Source organism: Corvus moneduloides, chromosome 3, assembly GCF_009650955.1.
Source record: "Corvus moneduloides isolate bCorMon1 chromosome 3, bCorMon1.pri, whole genome shotgun sequence".
Taxonomy (NCBI): domain Eukaryota; kingdom Metazoa; phylum Chordata; class Aves; order Passeriformes; family Corvidae; genus Corvus; species Corvus moneduloides.
This window is the reverse complement of record NC_045478.1, coordinates 5,997,092-6,009,282: the sequence shown is the minus strand read 5'-3', so window position 1 is coordinate 6,009,282 and position 12,191 is coordinate 5,997,092. Positions and strand designations below refer to the sequence as shown.

At 45.3% G+C, this 12,191-nt stretch overlaps 1 protein-coding gene across 3 annotated transcripts; it reads right to left on the bottom strand.

Annotated features, from left to right (window-relative positions):
• Positions 1-420: 420 nt before the first annotated feature.
• TDRD6 (tudor domain containing 6) lies at positions 421-11,450 on the bottom strand. Of its 3 annotated transcripts, XM_032103998.1 has the most exons (5): positions 4,737-11,448; positions 4,181-4,299; positions 3,020-3,109; positions 2,532-2,589; positions 421-1,112 (listed from the first exon to the last, which is right to left on the bottom strand). In XM_032103998.1, exons 1-5 carry the CDS (start codon positions 11,338-11,340, stop codon positions 1,051-1,053), a joined length of 6,933 nt encoding a protein of 2,310 aa, XP_031959889.1. In that variant the 5' UTR covers positions 11,341-11,448; the 3' UTR covers positions 421-1,050. The 3 variants fall into 3 exon arrangements, with proteins under 3 accessions (XP_031959889.1, XP_031959890.1, XP_031959891.1); XM_032103999.1 differs by lacking the exon at positions 2,532-2,589 and having other exon boundaries at positions 4,737-11,449; XM_032104000.1 differs by lacking the exons at positions 2,532-2,589; positions 3,020-3,109 and having other exon boundaries at positions 4,737-11,450.
• Between the last annotated feature and the right edge of the window lie 741 nt (positions 11,451-12,191).

The window sequence follows — 12,191 nt, the reverse complement described above, 5'->3', positions numbered from 1 at the left end:
CACAGCATGAAAAAGCCACAGCTTCTCAAGAGGAGGAAGCAGCTATGCTGTACAGGAGCATGGAACACTATAAATATAAAATAGAACCCCCTTTTCAACACCTGAGAAGGACAATAAAAGGCAAGAGGCTCCTTAAAAGAGCTGCAGGTCATGTCCTTGGCACATTGCACACATGGCAGCAAAGCCATTCCAGTGGTTCTTCATATTCACAGGAAAAGCTCCATCTTTCATTAGTGCAATTGCAGCAAGTTCAATTAATTAAGTGAAATTAATGTTTCAAAGCATTCACCATAGCTCACGGTGCTCTAGAGAGCTGGTTAGGGTCAAAACACAACCAGTGACTGCAGAACAGCCCTCACACAGCATTTGGGCTTCTGCACAGGAACAGACACAAGTCATTAAAACGCATTAACAAACCAGTATATGCCAGCCAAAGCTTTATTCCAGCTCCTTCCATTGCTTTAGAACAGCACCAAATTCAAGACTTCAACCCAAAACAACTATGTTCCCCTATGGGAAAAAAAAATTCTCCCCACCCCTAACCTCCCCCCAAAAAACCCTCAACTTTTTTTTTTTTTTGAGAAAAAAACCACTTAACAATGCAACTTTTCCAAAAGCAAACATCAGAAAGCAGTGCTGTACAACACAGTAGCATATTCAGAAAGTCACAAGAAACCTTTGTTGAAGAACCACCCACCATGAACTCCATACAAGTCAGTGCACCCCCAGTCAGTAAAAAATGACAGTCAAGAGGCAAATTCTTACTTAGGAAAGTACAGCTGTAAGAAACAAGCTAACAGTAACAGTCTAGCAACAACAGCTGTAAAAAAAAAAAAAAAAAAAAAAAAAAAATCAAGCTGACAATACCAGTCTGCCAACTCCATTCCTTTACAGGGAAGTTCAGCAGTGACAGGCATTTGGTCAGTTAGATAGAAAAAATAAACTACTCAATATTTCACTTGTATTTTTGTTCCCACAAACAGATTTTCATGGGAACATTTCACACACATGCACTTGTTCAGTTTCACGTGGTCAACATGTCACTTGGTTTCAACAATGCTGGAGGACATGAGCATCTTCAGCTAAATTGTTACTGCAGCCAGTTTGCTTTTCTATAAGGAATAACACAGATTAGACCCATCAACATGTTTCTATAAATGTGTATAAAGGCATTAACATCAAAAGTCAGCTCTATAGGGCTGACATATTGGACTGTATTAAAAGACTACACTTACTATACAAAGATAAAACAGCTGAAACAGCAGAAGTACCCAAGAAGATGAAGCAGCAGTGCTCCCAGACTTAATTTATGAGTTCAAGTCACTCTATCCCCCAGTGGACTTGGCATAAGCCACTGCAAGAGTTTTTGCACCCTGTGTACCTCCAACTCCAACTGCCTTTCCAGGCAGTGGCAGTGTGTGCAGCAAGATCCAGCTCTGTGACACATGGGTGCATGACCCTGACTCACCTTTCCTGTGCTTGTGCTGAGGGTGCATACACTAATGCCAAGCAAAGTGTTCAAAACCACAAAAAAATCCACAAAATCAAGACAAATTCTGCATTTGAATGATGGAATTGAGGGAGCAGATTCACCATTTTAACATTCTATCAGATTCTTTTAACGATCCTTTTTCTTGCTCAACAGACAACCTGATCTCTATTGCAAGCTTCGTTATTTGTTACCCACAAACCAGTACAGTTATACTGAAATAGCATTTGTGCTTTCAGGGATTCATTGCTAATTGTATCTCCAACTCAGTTCAGTCTTCATCAGGCAAGCACAGAAACAAACTGCCCAGATAGGTTTAGGAGTCATCATCCTTGGACAGATTCCAGAACTGGATATAAGGTCCTTAGCAACCTGATGTAGTTGGCCCTGTTTTTACCACCAGGAAAAGCCCCTTTCAACCAGAACTCCTCTACAACTCCATAATTATAAAAATAGCATATAATCAGAAAGAACCTTTACTATTTATTTGGTACACTGAATAGGTGTTCACCAGTAACACTTCAAAATTTTAAGTAACAATAAAGGTGTACATGTATATTCCCAACCTATCCTTACAACAACTAAAATGGTGTTATTACAGGTTTAGATTTATAGGTTATGGGACTGGGGCACTCAAATCCTAAACTAAACGCTTAATAGAGTCTGCCTAGCAGTTGCTCACCTTGCCTCAGAAACATGACCAAGAACAAACAGCACGCTGATGGCAATGCACAAGACCCTACCAAAATCTTTAATTTGGGTGAATCACCGCAGCTTTTCCAAGAGGTTCAATCCATTAGATGAATAAATAAATACTAAATTAGCTTCCAATCCAGACCCAGTAGAAGTTTTCACTGCATGTAGTCACCCTTAAACTGACAGTACATAAGCTAATGCTATCAAGAAAATCCCAACCACAGTATCAACCACATAAGCTCAAATTAGGGTTTCAACTGTATTTTCTAAAAGAAAGCATTTCCTAGAAAATTAGCATTCAAACACTGAGTACACAACCCATTTGGGGGACTTAAAGTAGACTTACCTTGAAGTAAGGACTCCTCTGGTAAGGACTGCAAGTTTTCTGTTGCAGGGGTTAATGCCTACACAAAAAGGGATCCTCTTAGGAAGCTGACACTATTGCCAGGACTTCCACTGAGGTGTTTCCTTTAATACTAGACTAACTTCTTACATGAGAACCACTGGACTCCTATTTACCATTGTTTTCCCCCCTTAAAACTCACATTAGTCTTCTACCCACTTTTCACTTTGATGCAAAGGCTGCATGTGAAGAATGAACTGGAAATTCATGCTGTTATCCTCACCAGCAGCATGGCTGATGATCTGAGTTTTGGGTTCCAGACATAAGTTTTTCATCCACTGGTAGGTGCTTCATGAAGAACACCGGTGAAAACCTTACTATTCTTTCCTAATTACTCCATAATATAAATGTTTTCCATGATTTAGCAGTTAGTTAGCACCCTTTCTAAAAACCAGTACTGTTCTGCCCAGCCCAGTATCACACTGCCATACCTCAGAGGATCTGTGAGCCCAGTCAGGAATTCCGTTCCAGACGTTCTCAGGATGCACAATCTCCTCATTGCCACTGCAGAGGTTCAAGACCTGTACAGAGCCAAAGTGGATCTAGCACAGCAGCAATGCACTCAATAAATAAGACACAGTAGTAGGAAAACAGAATTGAGGACTCTGTGCCTTTGAGGTGCTGAGAAGTCTGGATCTTGTGAAGAGGAACAAGTTAATCTCTAATAAAACTGAATATAGTTACTGAGGCTGCTCAAGGCTCTTCTGGGCTCCTAACCCAAGCATAGAGAGAAAAAGGCTGCAAAACATTGACTAGATCAGAACCAGAAGGAAGCTGATGAATAGGGATATCATTACATGATAATCGCTGACACTGGTACTCATCTGAATACAGCTGACTTAGTGTTAAACACCCAAGGGATCTATCAGCAGAAGAGCTGGCTTCCACCATCTCAGACATTCAATCTTCCAAGAGAATGCTTTTATGTAATGATCTTTTGGATTTTCAACCTTAAATTATAACTTAGAGTCACTTTATGTAAGTACAATGTCTGTGCATGTGTGTACATCAACACACACTCCCCCTGGACTGAAGGAAGACGTCTCATTGATCCCCCAGCTTAAACAGCAGTAGAACAAGGCAGCTCACTTATTATCCTCTACTGCTGAAGTTAACTCCCACCAACAGCTAATGCAATACACATTTCACTGAAGCAGGAATAGTTGTGGATTCATTATTACTTGTAGTACAGTTTGAGTTTCTTCCCCAGTTTCTACTGCTCTAGCACTAACTCCTCAAAACACCAGTAAAATAATGTCAAGATGCATGAGCATTTAATGGTAACACAGCACCACAGCAGAACATTAACTTGCAGGCCAGACAGAACCACAAACATATGTGTGTCTCAGACTGCAGACAGATCCCTCAATAATCCCAGTCAATAAAAGACTGATGTGAAGGGAACATCAAGTGCTGACATCATCCAACTCAAGCTGAGACACTGCTGTTTCTCTCTAGTCTATAAATTCAGAATCAGCCTTTGCAATACTTAAATTCTATAACAGAGTTCTTTAAAATATTCACAGTTTAGAGAGAGACCAAGGAAGGACCAGATCTTAAGAATGCAGAAAGAGTATTCAAAGCACACTTACCTTGGTACCCTTCTCAGATACCTCCAAAATGCGAGCGTCGCACCATTTGAGAGAGGTCCACACCACACATTTGGAACCAACAGCAAAGCCCTTCAGATTACAAGGATAGTCATGGTGTGCTACAAGAAATGATGACTTATCAATGAAGGAGGAAGAAAAAAAAACCAAACTCATATAACCCCACAAAAAAAATGAAACCTCAAAAAAAAAAAACATGAGATGCCTCAAAACACTGCTCCCCCACCCCCTCCAAACTACTTGATATTTTGAAGTTAAAAATTGTCATCCCAAACAGTCCTGCAAATGCGCTTCATGTTCAGAAATGGATTTCCACTCAAAATCATTAATCTTCCCAAGTAAGACTCATTGCTGTTAGACTGTCACTTTACCCATTAGATACTACACTTGGTCTGCTGTCCTTAACCCATCAAAGCATTAACAATAATACATTAACTTATTAGGGAATAAAAGTTAGGTTTTCTACAAGAAAGCTATTCTCATGTTTGAATGTACACAACATTTTGATAATTTAACTCTTTAAAATCAGATACTTTACCTGCATTGCAGTCAGCCAAATTCTCATTTTGCTTTTCATCTTCCCCAGGCCTACAGCCTGAAGACTGAACACACGTATTTCCACTCTCTTTAAATGAGTCAGTCAAGTCTTGTTCCATCCATTCTTCCACACAGTCCTCTTTCTTCTTCCGCCACCCCTTGTGTTTCTCAACTTTGCAGTCATGTGACTTCACAGTGAAAACAGGCCTCTGATGTGCTGAGTCTTTTGAAAGAAATGAAAATTGACTTCCACTATTTGCAGAACTCTGCAGCACATCATGTTCCAGCCCTAACAAGTCCTCCTCCCTGTCTTCCTGAGGCGGCTGAACATCAGGCAGCACCAGTTCCAGAAATGGCTCAAATTTGGCTCCTAGCATCAACTGCTTGTCATGCATCTTCTGGCACAGTTCTTTCTCAGGTCTACCACCAGATGTTGGCAGCCATAGGGAAGGAGGGTCTGCTTCCATCCAATCATCTAGTACAGCTTCTGTTTCATGAATTCCAGACAAATTTGCTTGCAGTTTCTTGGTCTTCTCTCCCAAAGAAGGCTGAACATCAGATGCAATCAGCTCTACTGCCTTCTCTCTGTCACTAACTGAAGGCACCAGGTTTTCTTTCTCATTACGTAATGGTAAAACTTCAAGACAGTTCAGAGCTCCCAACTGCCCTGTCTCCTCCCTCACATCTGTCAGCTCCAGCAGTTCCTGTTCCAACACCGTCTCTCTTGCTTTGCTGCCTGATGCTGCCTGCATTTCAAGTGACTTTGCTTCCAGTGCTTCCTTTGTTCCTTCACCAAAGGAGGACTTTTCCAAAAGTCCCTCTAGCTCCTCCAAGAGCTCGTTTAGATCATAACATGGTAAGTGCATTTCTAACGGATCCAGTTCTAATGTCCCTGTTCCATTGCTTGCAGATGGCTGTGCCCGGAGCACTGGCAATCTCTGCAGTTCTTGTTCTTTTCCTAGGAAAAGGCTGGCTGCTGGAGCACTGCCTGTCAGTTTTGCTTTCGGCTCAGCCTCCTCTCCAAACATTATTTCAGGCAAGTCTTGTTCTACAGCTTTCATTCCATTCCCCACAATATGAGGACTGTAGCTTCTCATTGGTTCTAGTAACATATTGTTATCACTGTCACCTTCAGACAGAGCTATCTCTTTATCAAAACTATTCTCACACTTTCCCATCTCGTACCCATCATCAACCTTCCCACTGGCAGCTCCCACTGACACATTTGCTTCTGCAGTCTCTACGCACTCAGAAGTTATACCCAGGAAAGGATCAGAACAAAACAAAGCATTTTCACTCTCTTCCTGAGCTAATCCACAAACAGCAGTAGTTTCTTTGTCGAGACAAAGACCCAAATTGCTGTTTGAACTGCTATTTTCCTTTAGGGAGTTGCAAAGGTTTGAGAAAGCACTGTCACCAGTTTCTTTATTAGCCTTCCAGAAAGGCTTCATCTCTTCATTAATACTATTGCCACAAGCGTCCAGCTTGACAACACACAGAGGGACTTCAGAATCTTTGTTTTCCCGAATTTCTACTACTTCAGCTCCTAATGCAAGGTTTTCAGTCATATCATAAAACTTCTTATTTGCATCACTAAGCCATGAGCCCTCTGAGGGACTGAAACCTGACAGACAGCAAGCAAATGCTTGTGCAGGTACTCTGAGCAGTTCACATGGCATCTGTCGGATCATCTCCAGGCTGATGGCTTCCTCACTTCCGTAATCCACATGTCTAACAACTACACTGTCATCTTTCACACTGCTGATCTGAGCTCTGTAGAACCACCCATCTTGACTGTATTTTGCTAGACAAGTATCACCACTTTTAATACAAGACTTGCTATCGTTCAGAGAGCTTAGCCCAAGCTTTTCAGCTTCCTCTATTTTTTTCTCGATGTAGCTCACATCTTTGGTATCAGCACAGTGACACCAGAAAAATCCTGGACTATTTACCACTGTGACATAAATTTTTAAAGTCTGACCTGCCTCTGGAAATTTCCAGATAAATGATTTACAATCACTTACATCGGAAATCTCATTTTGTACCTGAGGAGGCAAAGGCTCACAGACAGTTATCATGTCACTCTTCTCTCTTTTATCCATTTTTTTTCTTAAAAAAAGTCTTTCTCTACTTGGAAGATCTTTATCAGCTAAATCCACTGTTATTATACCTTGATGGTCACTGAGAATAACTTCCCATTTATCATCAACCTTCTTTACAAATTCACATGACAGCAGGATTTCACTTGTTCTCTTGGTGAAGTAAAACAGTGCTTTCTCTGTCCAGTCTGCACTTTTTTTGCATTTAAGTCCACCTAGAAAGCAGTGAATACTCATTGCTGGAATAGATGACAAGTCCTTAGGGAGCCTGCATGCTTGATCAACACTAATCACTGAAGTATCACCATAATCAATATAATGTACCCTTATCGAATTGTCAGAAGTCTTCTCTTTTACTACAGCTCGATACCACAGGCTGTCTTCTGAATACACAGCACTGATTAAATCTCCTGCTTGGAAAAGTTGTCCACAAGGCTCCTTCACTGATTTCCCATTGTTTAAACTTTCCAAAATGTTGTTAAGCTGAACCTCGTCACTCCCTAGTTGAACATAAAAATCGTGCAGGTCATTGATGTAAGACACATACACTAAAGTTTTAAGAGCTGGCACTATCTTCTGTGGTGGTAGATCAGATGAATTTTTAAGCATTATACACCTGCCTTCAGCATCAGATTTAGTATCTGACAGTGTATCCATCTGGGAAAAGAGCAGAGACTCCTCCCCTGCTTTATCCAACAAAATAGCATCCTTACTGCTAAGCATTTCACCAGGTCCTAGTAATCCAGCTGCCACATCTCCCTTCACAGAGTGCTGGAAAAGGTCTAAAACTTCTTTTAAGTGTCTTCTGCTCCCTTGTTTTTGCTGGGCTTCGGGTCGACGTTTTCTTTCAAGAGGCCTACCTGCATTTAAAGGGGACTCTGCAGGCTCATCCCTCTCATTCACATCTGTATTTCTAGAGCACAAAGTCTCATTGTGTACATGACTACACAGTCCTGTACTGTTTAGGCTTAGGTCCTTCAGTTTTGTATTAATTTGAGTATTTCCATCAAACAACTCTACCAGCAGTGTATTATCAGAGTCCTTTGCTACCACTATTGCTTTTAATCTCCTTTCTAGGACGGCTTCCTTAAACCATGTTGCAGCTTCTTTGGAAACAGATGATACATCAGACACAGAACACTTTATGGCCTGCATTGGCACAAGCAAGATATCAGAAGCATCACTGGGTAAAATAAGCAGATCATCTGTCTCTATTGCCTCTGTGTTCCCAAAATCCACAAAGAAGACTTTAGCCTTAGGTTGTCTTTCCATAATTACTCCCCTATACCACTGACTGTCAGAGTACCTTGCCAGACACAAGGTTCCAGACTTTCCCAAGGTTCCTGTGCTGGTCACTCTCTCACTCAGGCGACTGATGTTATCAGCCAGCTGTGCCAAGGCATCTGCACACCTTTCAAGTTGGCAGTAGAACATCCATGGATTCTCAACATGCGTAATATAAACGTCTTCCTCACTCCCAATTTTGATACCGTGACTAGAATAATAGAAGGAGTGAAGCTGGACCAAAGATTCCAAGCGCTTTTGAGGAAATAAAGGTCTGGCTACACCTTTCTCAGTGAGAAACTGGCAAGCACTCTGAAAAGGCGTGATTAAATCTACAATGTTAAACAGGTCCCTATTTATTGAAGCCAAGGCAAATATTGTACACTTCAGATCAAGGTCAGATGATGAATCAACAACAAACTGCCGAAAAGTCTGAATGGCTTCTTCATCCCAGGCAAAAGGATTCTGACCATTAGGTTGGATTAAGTTGTAAAGGCTGCACCTGAATGCCTGAGCCTCTAACCTAAGGAAGTGTTCACTAATTGCACGGAGCTTCGTTAGACACACCTGCTCTCTGTTGCCATAGTCAACATATATGACTTCTACTTTTTCTGCACACACTCCTTCACTAACTATTAAAGCCCTGTACCATTTTTTATCCTCCGAGTACTGGGCTAAACACACAAGATTTGGCCAAACATGTGGCTGGGATGAATTCTTGCAATGCTCCTGAATTTCATCCATTAGTACCTCAAGGTCATGGAAATTTCTACTTAACTGACACCAGAAACAACTAGGATTTTCAACATATGACAAAATAACATTAACTGTACTTCCCACTTCTAAGTGGCCTCCACAAGAGGAGCCTGGCTTAATTTCCGCATAGTTCTGACCCAAAGAAGCGTGCAGATTTTCCTTACCCTCATAGTCTTGAGAACAAAGTTCAGTACTTCTAGAACTGTGAATGGCTGCAATAGGGCTCTCTCTGACCATCACACCCACATGAGAATCAACCACTCTATCACTACTCTTTAGATCACATTCTTCTCTGCGCCTCTTCTCTGCATTTTTTTGGCTTTCCCCTGCAGCACATACTAGAGAAGAGGCCTGTGTCACAGACTTATCTGATTTCTGGGAAGTCTTGGGCATTTCATACCTCTGGTATTTAGCATAACCCCTGTGGCCCATGAGTTTACTTACTCTTCTCTCTCCTAACTGGGACTGGTCAAAAATTTCAACCATGTATTTGTCACCCTGCACACTCAAAAACCAAACCTTTAGTTCTTTGTTCAGTACCATCTCCCTGAATGCAGACACAGAGGCTTCACTCCAACACCCTCTCAGAGGGGAGACACCTGCCAAACAACACTTCAGAGCTAAAGCAGGCAGTTCCCTGAACCGAGGGAGCAGCTCCTTCACAGCACACAGACCCACAGTTTCTGTACTGCCTCTGTCCACCAGGTGTATTTCCACCCCAGTGTCCAGTACCCTGGTGACCACCGCTCGATAGAAGACACCCTCATTCCAACTGGCACAACAAAGGGATCCAGGCTGTGGGTCCCACTCAGCACCATCCAGCTTTGTGGAATGGGAATAAAAATTCCACATGCACTGCCTTAGCTGCCTGAAGAGCTGATAATGCTCATGGAGCTGCAGCCAAAACTCAGATGGGTCTTGGAGGTGAGAGACCCGTGCACTGTAGAATGTCCAGGTCTTCAGATGCACACCAGCTACAGCAGCACCAGCCAAACCTCCGTGTGTTAAAACAGGAGGTGCTTCTGGTGGCAATCCCAATTCTTCAACTAAGGATTCCTCTACCTCCAGCTGCTCATGAGCCTCAGTTTGGCTCACATGAGTGCTGACCAGGCAGCAAGCCTGAGACCCAAAAAGACCGTTCAAATCAATGCCGTTTTCCCCATAGAGTGTCACATAATAGAGATGCTCAAAGGAGTTAAAGGCTTCAATGTGAGCACTCACTCCTCTGCCGAGCACCAATGCTTTCAGCAAATCGACCTGTAACGGGGACCAGCCACGCCCCCCATCCGAAACACCCTGAAGAGCACAGATGTAAGTGACCACAGGCATGCGAAAACACTCAGCAGGCAAATGGCGCAGGTTAGCTCTGGTTACAGTCTCCTTCCTGCCATAGTCCACAAAGATCACAAGAGCTGCATGCTGGTCCTGCCCCTCACCAATGAGCTCCAGCAGAATGGCACGGTACCACTGGCCATCCATCCCACGGGCAGCACAGGGTGAGCCCACTTTGGGCAATAAATCCTGCTCCCACTGGTCATAAGCATGGCACATGGTATCAGAAAGGCAACAGATCTCCTCAGACAGGCACTGCAACTGGCAGTAGATGTGGTGTGGGTCAGAGACATGGGTCACTAGGACAGGCTCCGTCACACCCAACTGAAGCTGAGGGTAGTAGTAATCCAAAGCAGGTGACAGAGGCCAGTACGAGAGCAACACATGGACAAGCTGCGGATCTGCAAAAATTCCAAGGGAACAGGCTGGAGGCTGCTGACAGAGCTGCTTCTTTAACTGGCCAAAAGGCAGGCAGCGCCTGAGTACCTGGCAGAACCAGCTGGGAGAGACACGCTTGGCCAGGCCCAGCTGCCGCATCTGGACCACGAGCTGGGGCAGCTCGAGTACGATAAGCTGTGGCGTTATCACCTCCTGCACCACACCGGACACCTCCTTGCCATGCAGGAAGCTGAGGAACTCCATCGCCTCCACGGTCCACCTGGACACTGGTGAATCCCCACAGGCTGTCCCCTCGTGACCCTGGGAGGGCATGACATCAGCCACGACACAGCCCAGCACCTCTGGGCGCAGCTGGAACAGCTCTGAGCAGCCCCGTGCCAAGTAGTATGCGGATGTGGCCACCACGTACCCCTCGTCCAGCAGGAAGACACGGTACCCCCGGGCACTGCAACTCACCACACAGCAGCGGTACCAGATGCCCAACACCTCCACCAGCGCCAGCTCTCCTGGGCACAGCCTGGTCCCGCTGGCCCCCGACCCGCTGGGCTCTGGGCGGGCCGCCAGGCGCGGCCCGGCCGCCGCCTGGATTTCGCGGTGGAGGAGGGCATAGTCAGCCCTGCGTTCGCCCAGCAGCCCCCATAGCCGCAGGATAGGCACCTCGGGGTAGAGCCCCACGGCGCTGACCCGCAAGGTGACGGTATCGCCGCGGCCGAGGGACCCCGGCCCGGCGCTCATCGCGAAGCCACCGCACCCCGCTCTCCGCTCCCGCACGAGGCGAATGAACGCCCCTCCCTCCGACCCTCGGCCTCATATAGGACACGCGCCGCCCACGTGACCCAGAGGGGGCCGTTAGCGGCTGCCCCAGCGGCCGAGTCCATTTTGACCTCTCGGGGGAGTGGAGAGCGGCGCGAAGGGAAGGGAGAAAAGGAGGGGTGAAGCGGGCTGATACATGGGGCCGCTCCTGCAACACCGAGACTGCGCGTAGGCGCCATGAGGAAGAGGGTTACGAAATTATGGCCGGGACGCCGCGGGGCTCAGGGCAGAGCCCGGCGGAGCTGCCCTCGCCTACGGTGGAGCACTCCACGCCGGCTGAGTGGCGGCGGGGGCGGGGTGAGGGGGAGACCGCGCCGAGCCCGCTTAGCTCCTATTGGCCAGAGCGGCGCCGGGGGCGGGACACGCGTGAGGAGCTTGGCGGCTATTGGCCAGCGGCGGCGGCAGGGCGGGGCGCCGCGTGAGGGCGGCAGCCGCGGTGTGAGGGCGGGGAGCTCGCCCCGGGCACCCGCCAGGAATCGTTACTAGTTCACACCCGAAGAGAGAGATTTGTTAAGAGTTAAAGAAGTTTTTCACTACAAGATTTTTACAAGGCTTTATTTTGAGCTCTCCCTCAAGGGTCTGTATTGGGACCAGTGTTATTTAGTATCTTCATGAATTGCATAGGCGAAAGGTTGGAGTGTACCCTTGGCAAGTTTTCAAGTGACACCAAGTTGAGTGATGCTGTCGTTACAAAATCCTCTGAAATAGTTGGGATAAATAAGACCATCTAACACTGTCTTTTTACTGTTAGCAAGTAAGGCATTACTTTATTC